The following is a 13,090-nucleotide window of genomic DNA, read 5'->3' as shown; positions in this document are numbered from 1 at the left end:
GTGTTTTAATGGTGGGGTTGTCTATGACGTGGAGGGTGAAGGAAGGGGATAATTTTGTGGGGGGAGCTGGGTTGTTTGGTGGAGGAGGAGGTGAAGGGTAGTGACTATGCTAGTTGTTATGATAATAGCTGGTGGTTAGGGTTTGGTGAGGGAGGGGGAATGGAAAAGGAGAAATTATTGAGTTGATAATTTTAATAGGAAAACTATTGAGATTATTGAATAAAGGTTTTGTGAAAATTATTGAGTCAATAGTTTAATATAAATAATATAAAAAAAAACTGTTAAATTTGTTTTTTTTTTTAAATAAAAAACAATGGAGTCGTTACAGTTATTGATAGTGGTTTTGCGTTATATTGCCAAACAGCAGAATTGGCGGCGTTCAATCCAAATCCTTCGTCTGTCTCAGCCAGTGACGCAAAAGCAAGGCCTCCTCTCTGTAGATCTTCCTTCTCTGAGGCGCCTTCCTTCTCAACTTCTTCTCTTGTCTATTTTGTTCTTTCATCTCTCCTCTCTCGCCCTTGTTCACAAAAAAAACGAAAGAATGAGAACAAAAATGTCTTGTTAATTCACAAAGCATGAGAAGAAATTGCACTAAAGTCCTCACGAGATTGAGCAAAATTTCTCATGATAAACACTGTTTGATTCAACAGTAGAAACACTCATAATTAAGTTTTTGAGCAAATTATGATTTAGTCTCTTATTTTTTTATGATTTTGTAAGTTGGTCCTTTTTAATTTTATCTGTTGTAAATAAAATTGGGGATTTTGATTACAAATGAAGGCTATTTAGGCTAAAAAACTATTTAATTGTGATAAGAAAAAAAAACAATTTAAGGACCAAGATGGAATCAAATATGAAAATATTAGAACTTAATCATTAAAAAAAAACACAAAAAAACAAAAAAGGGATTAAGTAATTATCTTATAAAAAACACGGGGATTAAATAATAACTTGCTCCAAGTGTTTTTGTTTGACATGGTGAGACAAGTATGTATCTTTTCCTTTTTTTACCTTTATGATTATTAAATATAAATCCGTTTTTTGGATAATTATATTCCTAACTATGGACGTTCTACTTTTACCCACTTAATTAAAAAAAAAATCCAATATTATCTCTATTGTTTTTAAAAATGTTCCCTTTTTTCCTTCACTATTAAATAACTAATAAAAAGTGACCTTTTCATATATATATATATATATATATATATATATATATATATATATATATATTTCTTCTTTCTTTTCAAACGCTGATTCTATTCTATGTTGTTTCTTTTTCATATTAATTTTGTTTTAAAATTTTTAAATGTATGAAAACAATACAAAATTGGATGTTAAAATAAGCATTTTTTTTTTTATAAATTGAGATGAATTGAAATTGTAATAATAGATTGAAGAGTAGAGATTTGGTAAAATATACAAGACAAGGACAAAGATAAAAAAGTTTTATTTTTTAAAGCTGTAATTTTTACTTGTAAATATATTAAAGTAATATTTTATTTTAGTTTTTTAATTTTATTTTTAATATTAACATATCAAAATAATAATAAAAACATCAAAAAAAATTAATTTAATATAAAAAATATTTTAAAATTTAATAAAAAACCATTTTTTCAAAACATATGCTAAATTTCCAAAACAAGAAAGCTAACTTTAAAAGTTATGGTTACTTTTTAAATAACTTTTCATGTTAAAATACATATTAATGATATTTTTTATTATTTTATAAAAATTATTTTTGATATCAGCACATCAAAATAATTTAAAAATACTAAAAACATATTAATTTGAAATAAATAAAAAAATTAAAAAAATTTAATTTTTTTAATACATACTTTTTAGACACAGAAATTGACAGTTTTTAGATCTCATTAAAAGTTGGTTTTCTGAACACATACAACGGAAACAATTCTCTTTAATACCTCCAATTAATTGTGGATCCAGTGTAAATCCTGCTAACAATGACGATAACTGTATTTAATGCTGCTCTCGGTAAGGACCTTTTTTGGACCTATCAGTGAGAACTAAAAAGTAAAAACCCACTCTGTAAGGACCTTTTTTTGCCAGCATCGAAGTTTTTTTTCATGTTTCTTCGCATGCCTTTTGACTCGTGGAATGCAAGAAAACAAGAGAACATGCTGGTGGAGAAAGAACTTTCAAGCTCGAAATCAAATCAAACAGCTACAGCTTCCAAATAATCCAGACACAATTTGCTAAATTTGAAAAACTTACAAATCAGTTGTGTTGGGTAATACAATCTGCGTCGATGCTCATCAATTTCTTTTCAAATTCAAAACCAATCAAAGAATCAGTCTGTGCATTGGCAGATGTCATTTGACTCTCTCATGCACTTGTATAGAACTCCCAAATCTTTTTATACATGTGCCGCTTCAAGTACATTTTCTCCACCTTTTTCCTCCCTTTGATCCCCATTTGCTCCTCACAGACGGATTTTTAGTAAGAGTTCGATATTTTGAGCAAGAACACGCGATCCTGGACGTCCCACGGGATGAAGAAACCCTGTTATGTTGTGCTCAACAATTTTCGTGTGTGCCTCCTGCATCTGTTCCAAGGACCTGATAAAATGGTAAAGAAAATAAATCTGGAAGCTTGTTCGTTGCACTCTGGAATCCATGCAGCAGAAGTTAACAAAGAAAAGAAAAAGAAACTCCTGGATAGATGTCTTAAGTGACGGAATTAAGTCCAGCTGTAGTGATATGAAGATTGGTTTACCTCGAAGCACAAGTAGTGTTCATATACACCATTGGAGCAAAGGGTAAATTTAAGATGGCTGTTTGTTTTCCTTTTCTTTTTTCTTCTTTTTTGTTTTCTACAAACGAGACCTCTTGGTGGGAGCGGGATAGGGGTTCTAGTTGAGCTATGAGCTCACTAAAATGTGTGTCCATTAAGAATAGACCAAGCTCACTAAATGTGGGAGCGGGATAGGTGTAAGAGTTGTGCTTTCTACATGCTCTACTAAAACAGAGACTAGGTGAAAGCATGAAATAAGTCAAATGAGATGCACCTAGCAAATTCAAACAAAATGTGTGATCTTTTACAGCTGGCTAAAGACCTATCTTTCTGAAAGTGATTTGCAGAAATTTCATCTACTTAGAATGGAATTGGTAAAAGAATATTTTGAATTAAGAATGAGGGTTTCCTAGTTAATAAGGCAGACTAAGAGAAAAGAGTTAAACAAAGCTAATGAAGAACACTGAATACCGATGGTGACATGCTTTGCAGTTTATTCCCGTCAGGAAAAATAAAAATATATTTTACCAGTTGTATTCAAAAACTAAGGTTTGATAATAATGGTCCTATTAGCTCAAGAAGAGCATGATATCATATTTTTTTCCCCAGAAGAAGTTGACACGAGACCATGACAGGCCAGCTATTTACTAATTCAAGTTCCACGAATGATAAGTTAGCAGGATGAGCAATCAACATATACTATCCATGCCAGCCTTACAAAAAGGAAGGTATTGGTTGCCTTACCGGAAGACCAAACGCCATGGCTTCTATGGTAACTCTTCCAAATGTCTCTCCAGGCCCTGAAAACCAATCCAGAAATTTCCATACGCTTTCATATTAATACAGAATAGGTCTCATAAGTAAGAGTTGACATTTGTTTATCACAATGAGTAAACTACACCTGTAAAAAGAGTTCAATTGAAACACAAATGCTAGTTTATGATGATGCATATTACATTGTTGTCAACATCAGATACATAGTTACAAACCGATTACACTTGATGCAGTATCCCATTATCATGTAATCAACTTTAGAAATGCTGGCAGACATTCTTACCAAACTCTTCCTTGGTTATCGACTCTACACCAGAACACATGTTCACCCTCTATAGCTCGTGGGTGAATGGCTGAGGAACCACAATAACAGGCAACATTTAAATTATTCCAGTAATAAATGAGCTCAGCATGAGAATGGGACTAGTTCTTGTCAATCATTCAGTTTGTATGTAGGTTGGTAAGTGACACTGCTTGAGCTCTACTAAATGAGTTTCTGTTGTAACAGGACAACTGAATGATCAAGATCTTGGAACATAGCCATATAACTCAATGGAAAATGGTGCAAGGCATTGCACATTTGGCAGGGAGCAGGCTCCTTAGAATCAAGACTTAAATTTCTGTATCACTAATACAAGGGGCTGGTTAGGGCACCTCAATGCCATTGCCCACATCCCATTTTATACACTACCATATTTCTGCAGCAAATTTCACTGTGTACATAGATTGCATAGTTGAAAGAGTTTTTGTGAATTTTGAAATGTAATTCCATACAGCAAACTACTTCCGTGTTCTAATGTATAAGTAAAGCAAATGGATAAGCATAACAGCATTCAAATTTCTGAATGTGATCCTTTTACCCTGCAGTACAAGTTTCAGATACTGGACACTCAAATAAGGGTCTATGACCCTTGGACACTTCAAATTTGAGGAAAAGGTGAAGGAAACTTGACATGACTGAAGTTCAAACATGGACACAGAAACTGTTGCCAAATAACATAATGGAGGATTACTAATTCAATCTGCAAGTTTAGAAAAAGACTCTTCAGATGACAAAAGGGAAAGGATGGGCTATTTTTGTCAACAAAATTTCACTTCTATCATGAGATGCAGATATGATAATTTAATACCATAACCTGAAACTTCAAATTTGTGATGTAAATCCAAAAATTTAACTTAGAGCCTACCAAAACAAAAAGGCACCCATACAGATAAATCAGTAAACCGTGAAGATGAGGATTACCTGGGAGTTTATAATATAAACATCTGCCGCAGAGTAAAGCGAGGCAACACGTGTAGTTGCTGGAGTCCATAACAATGACTTTGACAAATTTGAATGTTGGGATATGAACCTCAGAATCTCTTTGACATAAGGCACCTTATTGCTTTTAGATCCAACAGAACCAATAAGAACTTTAAGAGCTTGTTCATGTGTTCCTTCACTGTCAGCCAACAACTTCCTTTTTCTGTGACTTCTGTCAAGGTTCCCTGCAACGTTGTAATCAATGGAGTTAGAGACACTGGTAAGTTGTGAATTCATCTTGTTAGGTTCAGCCAATCTGGTAGAAGACTCACTGTAGCGGCTAAATTCATTTGAAAATCTGACAGGATTTTCTGGTTTCTCCAACAGAGCTCTTAAATGATGCTTTGCAGCCAAGGTAGATTGGTTACCCTTATCCACTGAATTTGTTATTTTAGGCGAAGGATCTGGTTCAATCACCAGGTTTGCTGATTCAAGAAGCAAGAGCTGACCTTACCAGCATTTATGCTGCTGAGAGACATCACAAGCATATCATTATCAGTCAATCCCATCTCTTTTCTAACAGATTTCCGTAGCAACTGTCTTTTCTCCAACATCTTTTCAGAGCTAGAAGTTGGAGTATTTAGTGAACAAGCAAATGCCGGCTACAAAAGCTAGCTCATCATTAACAGAAAGTTGAACCACTGCTGGTGGAGATCTCAGCCTAATATTTTCTTCCTCACACCAAGTTTGCCATTGTTTCATCTGACTTTCAGAGAGAAAGACCAGCATTTTCACTCGATTAAGGATAATTTTTGACCGATCAAAGTATTCTCGTCGATTTTCCATAATCCACCAAACAACTTGACTACCTCCAGCTGGAAAACGGGCAATGTATTGATCTGAAACCAAAAATAAAGAATTCAATGGTATAGAATTTTTCATCTTTTCAAACTATTTTGTTGCCAACTAGAATAACAATAATAGCTTAGTTTCAAAGCGTGCTCACATATGGTAAAAGCAATTGTATTCTCTTTCCTATCAGTTCATGTGCTAAATATAAATTGTGAACAGAGAAGATAGAAACTTTTACAATCTTTTGACCTTTTAAAGATATTGCACACCAAATAACAATGTAGAAGGCAAACGCATGAAAACAAAATCACATTCAACATAAGATGCATGAGCTCATAACATGAGATTCCAAGCTCCCCCCACATTTTCCAAAGTAAGTTCAAAGAAAAGTTTGAACACTTGTCATTAACTCTGAGTAGCAGAAGAGGTTTGACACAAGCCATCACTCAAAGATTGTGTCAACTGATTAACATACTTTCATGTTATACAGCTGCCCACTCAATGTTTCATATCTAATAACAGATCAGTCAATGATCCAATCAAAGCCACAAAAGAGCCTGATATCTATTTAACTCTTTATAAGTTAGATGAATTAGAAAATATTTTACAGAGATTCCTACCATATAGAGGATACATACATATGAGTTTATCAGTATATAATGCTACCAGACTTATCATCATAATCACCCTTCCACGTGGAGGATAGCATGCATAAAATTATGATGATAGCCAAGCCAATCCTTTTCCAAACATCATGAAGCAGGTGCAGAAAGGACACATAATTTTACTGAATAAAATTCCATCCCAATGCATTTGAAATTACTGAAATTAATTTTGATCATCATCATAGATGATACATGTGCATGCACATCGATTATGAAAGTCTCTTAAAAGTTAGCAGACATAGTGATTGCCCCACTATAGGCATATACGTTTGGAACAGACAATCTGAACTCCAAGTGCAACAAGAAACTGCTGAAAAGGGCATGTGCACATGAAGAGGAAATATTCTGTATCATGCATCTGATTGCTCGTAGCAATACATTTATAAACAAGAATACTAAAGAAGATAATGCATACATTTAATTCATAATGATGTTTGTGCATTTTGTTGCATACCCTGAAATCTTTTTAGCATCAAGTTTTCGAGCTATTAAAAGTGCCTTAGGTCATAGATTGAAGTTTTACAAATCAAAAGCCAGAACAAGAAGAAAACTTTGTATCAGCATAGTTAGTTTATTATATAAACAAACATGAATAAATGGTTGTCACATGGTTCATACCTATCCATGAGGTACAGACAGCTGATCCTGCAATGACAAGATCTGCTTTCATGGCTGTTTTGAAGCTGAGATCTGCTCTGTCTTCAAGCACTTTGATCCTTCTCCTAGCAAGCTCTGGCATCAAGCCACCCTTCTTGCTGAGAACTACAGCAGAAACTGTGGCTCCACAGCTCAAAAACTCTGTTGCCAACTCCAACATTGAAAGTGGAGCTCCAGTCATCGAGAGTTCATGGAATATTAACACAAATTTCCTAGACCATACAAGACGTGCAAAGGCCCCCTTCCTATCACATGTTCCTGATCGTTTCTCAGGGCTCCATTCCAAAATTCTATCCTCTATTGGCCCAAATGGGCCAACAAGTAAACCATAAGAAGCATTATTTTTAGGAACATCAGGTTCTGCAACCTCTACATCATCGCTTTCAACCACTACTGTTGCCTTTTGTTTATCATGTGCTTTGGCACGTGACCTGCGTCCTCCTCTCTTGCTCTTCTTCTTAGGAGTTGCTCTTCGATTAGATGAAACTCCATTCCCCTTCTTGGCCAAAACAACATCTATCTTTTTAGCATTTCTCACCGGAATTTTATTGGTCCCATTAGTTACAACTACCAAACTATCATTGGCAAGCAAATCTCGCCGTGTATGCTGTTCAGTATCTAAAAGTCCATTGCTGGATTTACCTCCAAACCCCAGAAATTCATCCTTGTTATCACCATGAGCCCATCTGGACTGGACGTAAAACCCAAGGTAAGTCCATAGAGTAATGAGAAGTAACCAGTATATTTAATCGATTTTGCTTCGAAACCACTGTATCCCTCCACTACCTCTACCCTCTCTTCTTGGAGTTTCGACTGGAATGTAGTAACCGATGAGTAGGAGAGTTCCGAGGTGTTGACCTCCTGACAATGTGGTGGACTTGAAACTTCCACCTTGTCTTAAAGGTGTTTTGCTTAAGTACATTAACATGTAAATCTCCTCTACTCTTGCCTTCCTCCATTAGTTTCTTCTTCAACTATATTACAAACAGCAAAAATCTTAATCCACGTTTCTTCAGTTACATCCATTGCCCACGTTCTTTCAGCTCTCAAACTTCTCTTGAAAGTTGAAACCAAAAGAGAAGAGTTGCTCGTTGCTTTCTGAGGAAAACGGAGGATTTTAATAATAATAATAATAATAATTTCTCTTTCATAAATAAATTAAAGAAAAAAATAGAGGATTTTTATTCAACAACCCAAGCAGTGTTCTAAATAAAATTAAAAGGTAATTAAGATTCCAAGAGTTTTTCGGTTTTTTTTTTCTTTCCACAAGTAACAGCAAACTTAAATTCCTTACTTGTGCAGCCACAAGCTAGATTGATATGACAACAATTGCACGTTTTATTTTCTTTCCATTGATTTTACATTCTTACTCGGCAACCAAACATAAAACACAACAGCAAGCTACGAATTGAGAACCATGAACATAAAGCGGTACACTTCAGCACAGCAGCAATCAAAATCTTCTAAAACAGAATGATACTAGTGTAGGTACAAGTAAATAAGCTTTCATTTATTTTCTCAGCAACCAAACACAACTTAAAGTAACCAAAACACATCATCTGCAACTTATCATGCATTGAAGTATATAAATTAATCTAGAGAAAGAGAGAAGAAATTACTTTCGATCTTTTAAAGAGAGAGCTTGAAGATCCTCTACGTCGCTGATACAGAGTTTTTAGAGAGAGAGTGTGTGTGTGTTTTCAGAGGGAAGGGAAGGGAGAGCTAATGATTAGCCGGCAGTAGTTGAGTTAGCGAGAAGGACAGCTGACTGATCTGAGAGGGAGGGGAAGGGGGTGTCTGGACTCAACTTTTGTCGAAAAACGGATTGCGCGTGCTGCTTAGCACGTGTGATTTGGGGAGTGGGCAGTCATAAGGTACAAGGTGACTTACAGATAGAAGTCCTCTCTGCTACTATTTTTGTAGCAGAATAAGATCGGACGGATGAGTGCGTACAGAAGCTTATCATGTGTCCCGTTGTGCTGTCGGTGGTTAATGGCACTGGACAGCCATCGTATTCTTTCTCTCTCTTTTTTAATGATTTTTATTCTGTTAAAGAATGGTATCATTTCGTTGTTGAACCACTAAACAAAATAACAAATGAAATTTTAGAAAATAAATTTTAATAAAAAAACAGAAGGAGAAGGAGAAGTAGAAGTTCAAGAAAAAATTGAATTGTTTTTTTATGGGTTACGTTATGATAATTTTAGAGAATACATTTATTTTCTATTCTAGTGTGTTTTTAATGATTCAACTAATGATTAATTGATATATAACACTCAAACTAATAAAATTAAATAAAAAAAAACATTTCTTAATAAAAATCATAAAGATAAAATATAAAAATAGAGTATTAAAGATAATTTTTTAAAGTTTTATTTTTTTATAATAAAACCATTTACACTTTGTTATATAAAATTATATTTTAAACATCTCGTAATAACTTAACTTTTTAAATTAAGATAGTTTTATTAATGCAGTATCAAAAGATTTAATAATCAAACGATCATGAGTTTAAATTTTTTATTTTTATTATTTTTTTAATTAAATTTAATTAATAATACTAGGTAATGTGAACCTATAAATATTTTTAAACTTAAAATGCTTTTACTTGAGAATCCATGTTAGAGAGTAATATAAAATTATATATTGAGATCTCACATAATAATTTAAATTTTTAGATTGAGAAGTATTTTTGATATGTAAAATTATTTATTGCTATATAAATATACTATAATTGTATGATAACAATAAAACTACAATTATAGTATTTTCAAGTTTTTTAAATAAAATTTATAATTTATCTAGTCTGAGTTATCTACTATTTGTAATTAGTAAAATTTCAAAATAACTAGTTAAAAACAAGTAAAAACTATACAATATGACAATATAATTGCACTTCATAATTTTCTCAAAAAAGAAAATTAATACTTCATAGTTACTTAAAATGGCTTTTTTTATGAAATGATTTGTTTTTCTCTTTAAAATAACAGGTGGTGTTAGTAATTATACTCCACCATTTTTTCACTTCTGTAATTATGAAATTATTAGTAACTAAATTACGATCAAAATGAATATGGATAGTTGTTTAATCTTATTGCTTTTATTGTAGATTTGTTTATATATATATATATATATTGTTTTTGTTATTTTATTAATGTGTGTGAAAAATTAGTTTGCACATACTTTGATTAATTCTTATGGGATCTTGAAATTAATGATTATGTAAAATTTTCATTATGTTTGTAAAATTTTAACTAATAATTTTTTAAAAAATAAATTTAAAGTTTAATAAATTTAATTTAAACACTGGTATGATATTATTGTTTAATGTAATGGAAAGGCATCAATGCTTTTATTCAACGACTACTGAGAAAGGGAAGGAATCATTGTAAGATGAGCTCTAATTTAAATAATTAAATGCCACTGTTTCTTAATTAACTCATCCGAGCCTTGGAAATGGCATCATTTTGTTTTATATAAGGAAAATGACAGAGGCAGGTCAAGGTAGAGTAATGAAGGAGGGCTCCCACTCCACATAGCACAATAAAACTGTAGGACAAGGAGGAAAGAAAAAAGAAGAAGAAGAAGAGCGAAAGTACAGAGATGACAATTTCACTCCAAATCAATGAATACAGGTGGAATCAACCCAATTGGATATCAAAATTTTAGACCCCATCAGGACACAGGTTTCGAGTAAAATTTAAAGGTAAACAATTTGGTTTTGAACTGGGTGGGTGTGAATATTAGTTTTTACTTTACCTGAACCCAAACCCTATCCATCTAAGATAAATAAATAAATTTAAAGTTTTTAAAAAAATTACATATATATATATATATATATATATCAAGCTAATTAAAAAATTAAATAGTTATAAATTACAGTATTTAGGTTCAGATTTTCAGATTGAGTTCAGGTCATGGAAAAGTACTCGAAACCTAAAATGGGTATCTACATTCTATATTTATTCAGTTTGGGCTCGAATAGTTATTTTGGATTTAAATTCGGATATGAATAATACAAAACTCAACTTATAGATATACATTGTAACCCCCAAGTACGGGTAAAAAAGAAGAAGAGATGGGATCCGCATGGAAAAAATTTAGTTGAGTAATTTCTCGAAACTTGTTAACATGGTCGTTGGCTTGCTAATAAGAGCTACTAGGCAATGATAATTTTTCACTTTGGATAGCTTTTTCTCTGATTTTTTTTTAAATTAACACATTAAATTTTTTAAACAAATTAGCACATATGATTAAAAAAAAAAAGAGGCAGTTTTAAAATATCTCAATTAGAAACTATGATATTTTAGTTTCCACGAACAACAAATATAAGACGGGAGATACGAGAGATAAAAAAATAAAAATAAAAATAAAAAGATAAAATGAAAAGGAAAAAAAAGTAAAAGATATTAGAGTCACATCTAAACTCCAATGATGACATTCTTAAAGCTATTGAAAAGAACTCAACAAGATAGATTTATAAAGGCTGCCAACGATGATCGATGTGAACCACATGCTTTCTAAAGGATAAAAATAAACTCGGACACTGCTAACATTTTTCTATTAGAAAAATAATGTAAAAAGAAACATTCGTTGATGGGGTTTTTTCTAGTAGAAAAAAATCATGTGGAGATTAACTCGATATGACATGATTTATTGGCAAGTCCAAAGATAACTTGCATTCCTAGTAAAAACATAATTTGACTTAAAAAAATTTAAGATGATATATTTTTTTTTAATATTGAGACGATATCATATTGGATCAACCCAATTTAACTTGGCTTAACCCGTTAATTATACGATCTGAGTCACGAGATTATGATAATCTCATATAAAGCATATCGAAAATAAATTAATAAGCCCAATTCAAAATCAACCCAATGTTAAAAGATAAAATTAAAAAAATAGCTAAAAAAATCCAAAACAAATTTCCCGAGTTAACCAACCAGACTAATGACATGGCTAATGAAATTAGGATAACCTCATAAAAAGTAAATCAATACAAATTATAAATCCTAATTCTCAATCAACTTAATGTTAAATGATGAAAGAATATATATATATATATAATAATAAAAAAAAAATATTGCAATGAATAGTATTTTGTGAGGTGGTGGATGGTAAAAGCACCACCTCTTTTAGTTTTTGTTAATTATAGTTTAAAATAGCTCTTGTTGAATGGATATTTGAGATTATAAAAATAAGAATGGAAACAAAGAGTCAAAACAGGCAGAGAGTTCTAAATAAGCCAAGGAAATTTCTCAAACATTAAATCCAATTATTTTACTAACCTGGTGTAGAGATCATAACGAATTGAGATCTCAAATTAGCATTAGAAGATCACTTTAAAGCTTTTATGGGCTTGTTAGTTTTGAAATTAATTAAGGGAAGTTTAGAAAAATAAGAAAATATAGAGGGAGGGATTCGATTGCGAGGCAACAACCTCTAACGCCCCATACCATTGTGATAAAAAAAAAAGAGGCTTACCTATCAACTTTGTGAAGAGGTGGTAGGATTGCAAGGACTTAGCCTAAAACATACTTTTATATGGTTCCTTTTGTCTAGAGAATACGTTAATGGTTACAAGCCAAGTCAATAGGATCTATTTTATAATTCCTTTTAGGAATACATTTCTGCATTCAATAAGTGTCTTTGTCTAAATGGGTTAGGAAAGCTAAGTTACCCCTTTTAATCTTTCTTAGAAGAGAGATAACATCTAACTCTATTAGCCTTTCTTAATATTCTTTCTAAACATTGCTAGCATCATCTTTAACCAACCTATATTATATATACCTTTTAGTACAATCATTAAAGAATTGCTTATAAACTAAACATTCAAAATGGCTTGTAACACCACCCTTACCATAATAGAGGGGTCCTTTTTTTTTTTTTTTCCCCTTTCAAATATAATAGAACATATAAGAGATTAGGGGTGATAAAAAAAACTGATAAACCGAGAAAACCAAAAAAATTAACTGAAAAAACAAAACCGATTAAACCAATCAGAATATTTAGAAAAAACCCGGTTCAGTTCGATTCGGTTTTGGTATTGTAATGCAGAAACCGGTTAACTCGAATCGAACCAAACTGGTTAAAAAAAGGGATACTATAAATAGAAAATGAAGATATGCTAACCCTAACTGCCATT

The 13,090-nt window shown here is 32.2% G+C and overlaps 1 protein-coding gene across 1 annotated transcript; it reads right to left on the bottom strand.

Annotated features, from left to right (window-relative positions):
- Window positions 1-379: 379 nt before the first annotated feature.
- Window positions 380-7,968, bottom strand: LOC118050689 (uncharacterized). The gene is made up of 8 exons (XM_035061113.2): window positions 7,892-7,968; window positions 6,904-7,628; window positions 5,552-5,667; window positions 5,283-5,430; window positions 4,769-5,205; window positions 4,386-4,482; window positions 3,496-3,551; window positions 380-517 (listed from the first exon to the last, which is right to left on the bottom strand). The coding sequence occupies exons 1-8, from the start codon at window positions 7,966-7,968 to the stop codon at window positions 380-382; spliced, it is 1,794 nt and encodes a 597-aa protein (XP_034917004.2).
- Between the last annotated feature and the right edge of the window lie 5,122 nt (window positions 7,969-13,090).

This window comes from Populus alba, chromosome 1, assembly GCF_005239225.2.
Source record: "Populus alba chromosome 1, ASM523922v2, whole genome shotgun sequence".
In the NCBI taxonomy this organism is placed as follows: Eukaryota; Viridiplantae; Streptophyta; class Magnoliopsida; order Malpighiales; family Salicaceae; genus Populus; species Populus alba.
This window is presented reverse-complemented; position numbering and strand designations above follow the sequence as displayed.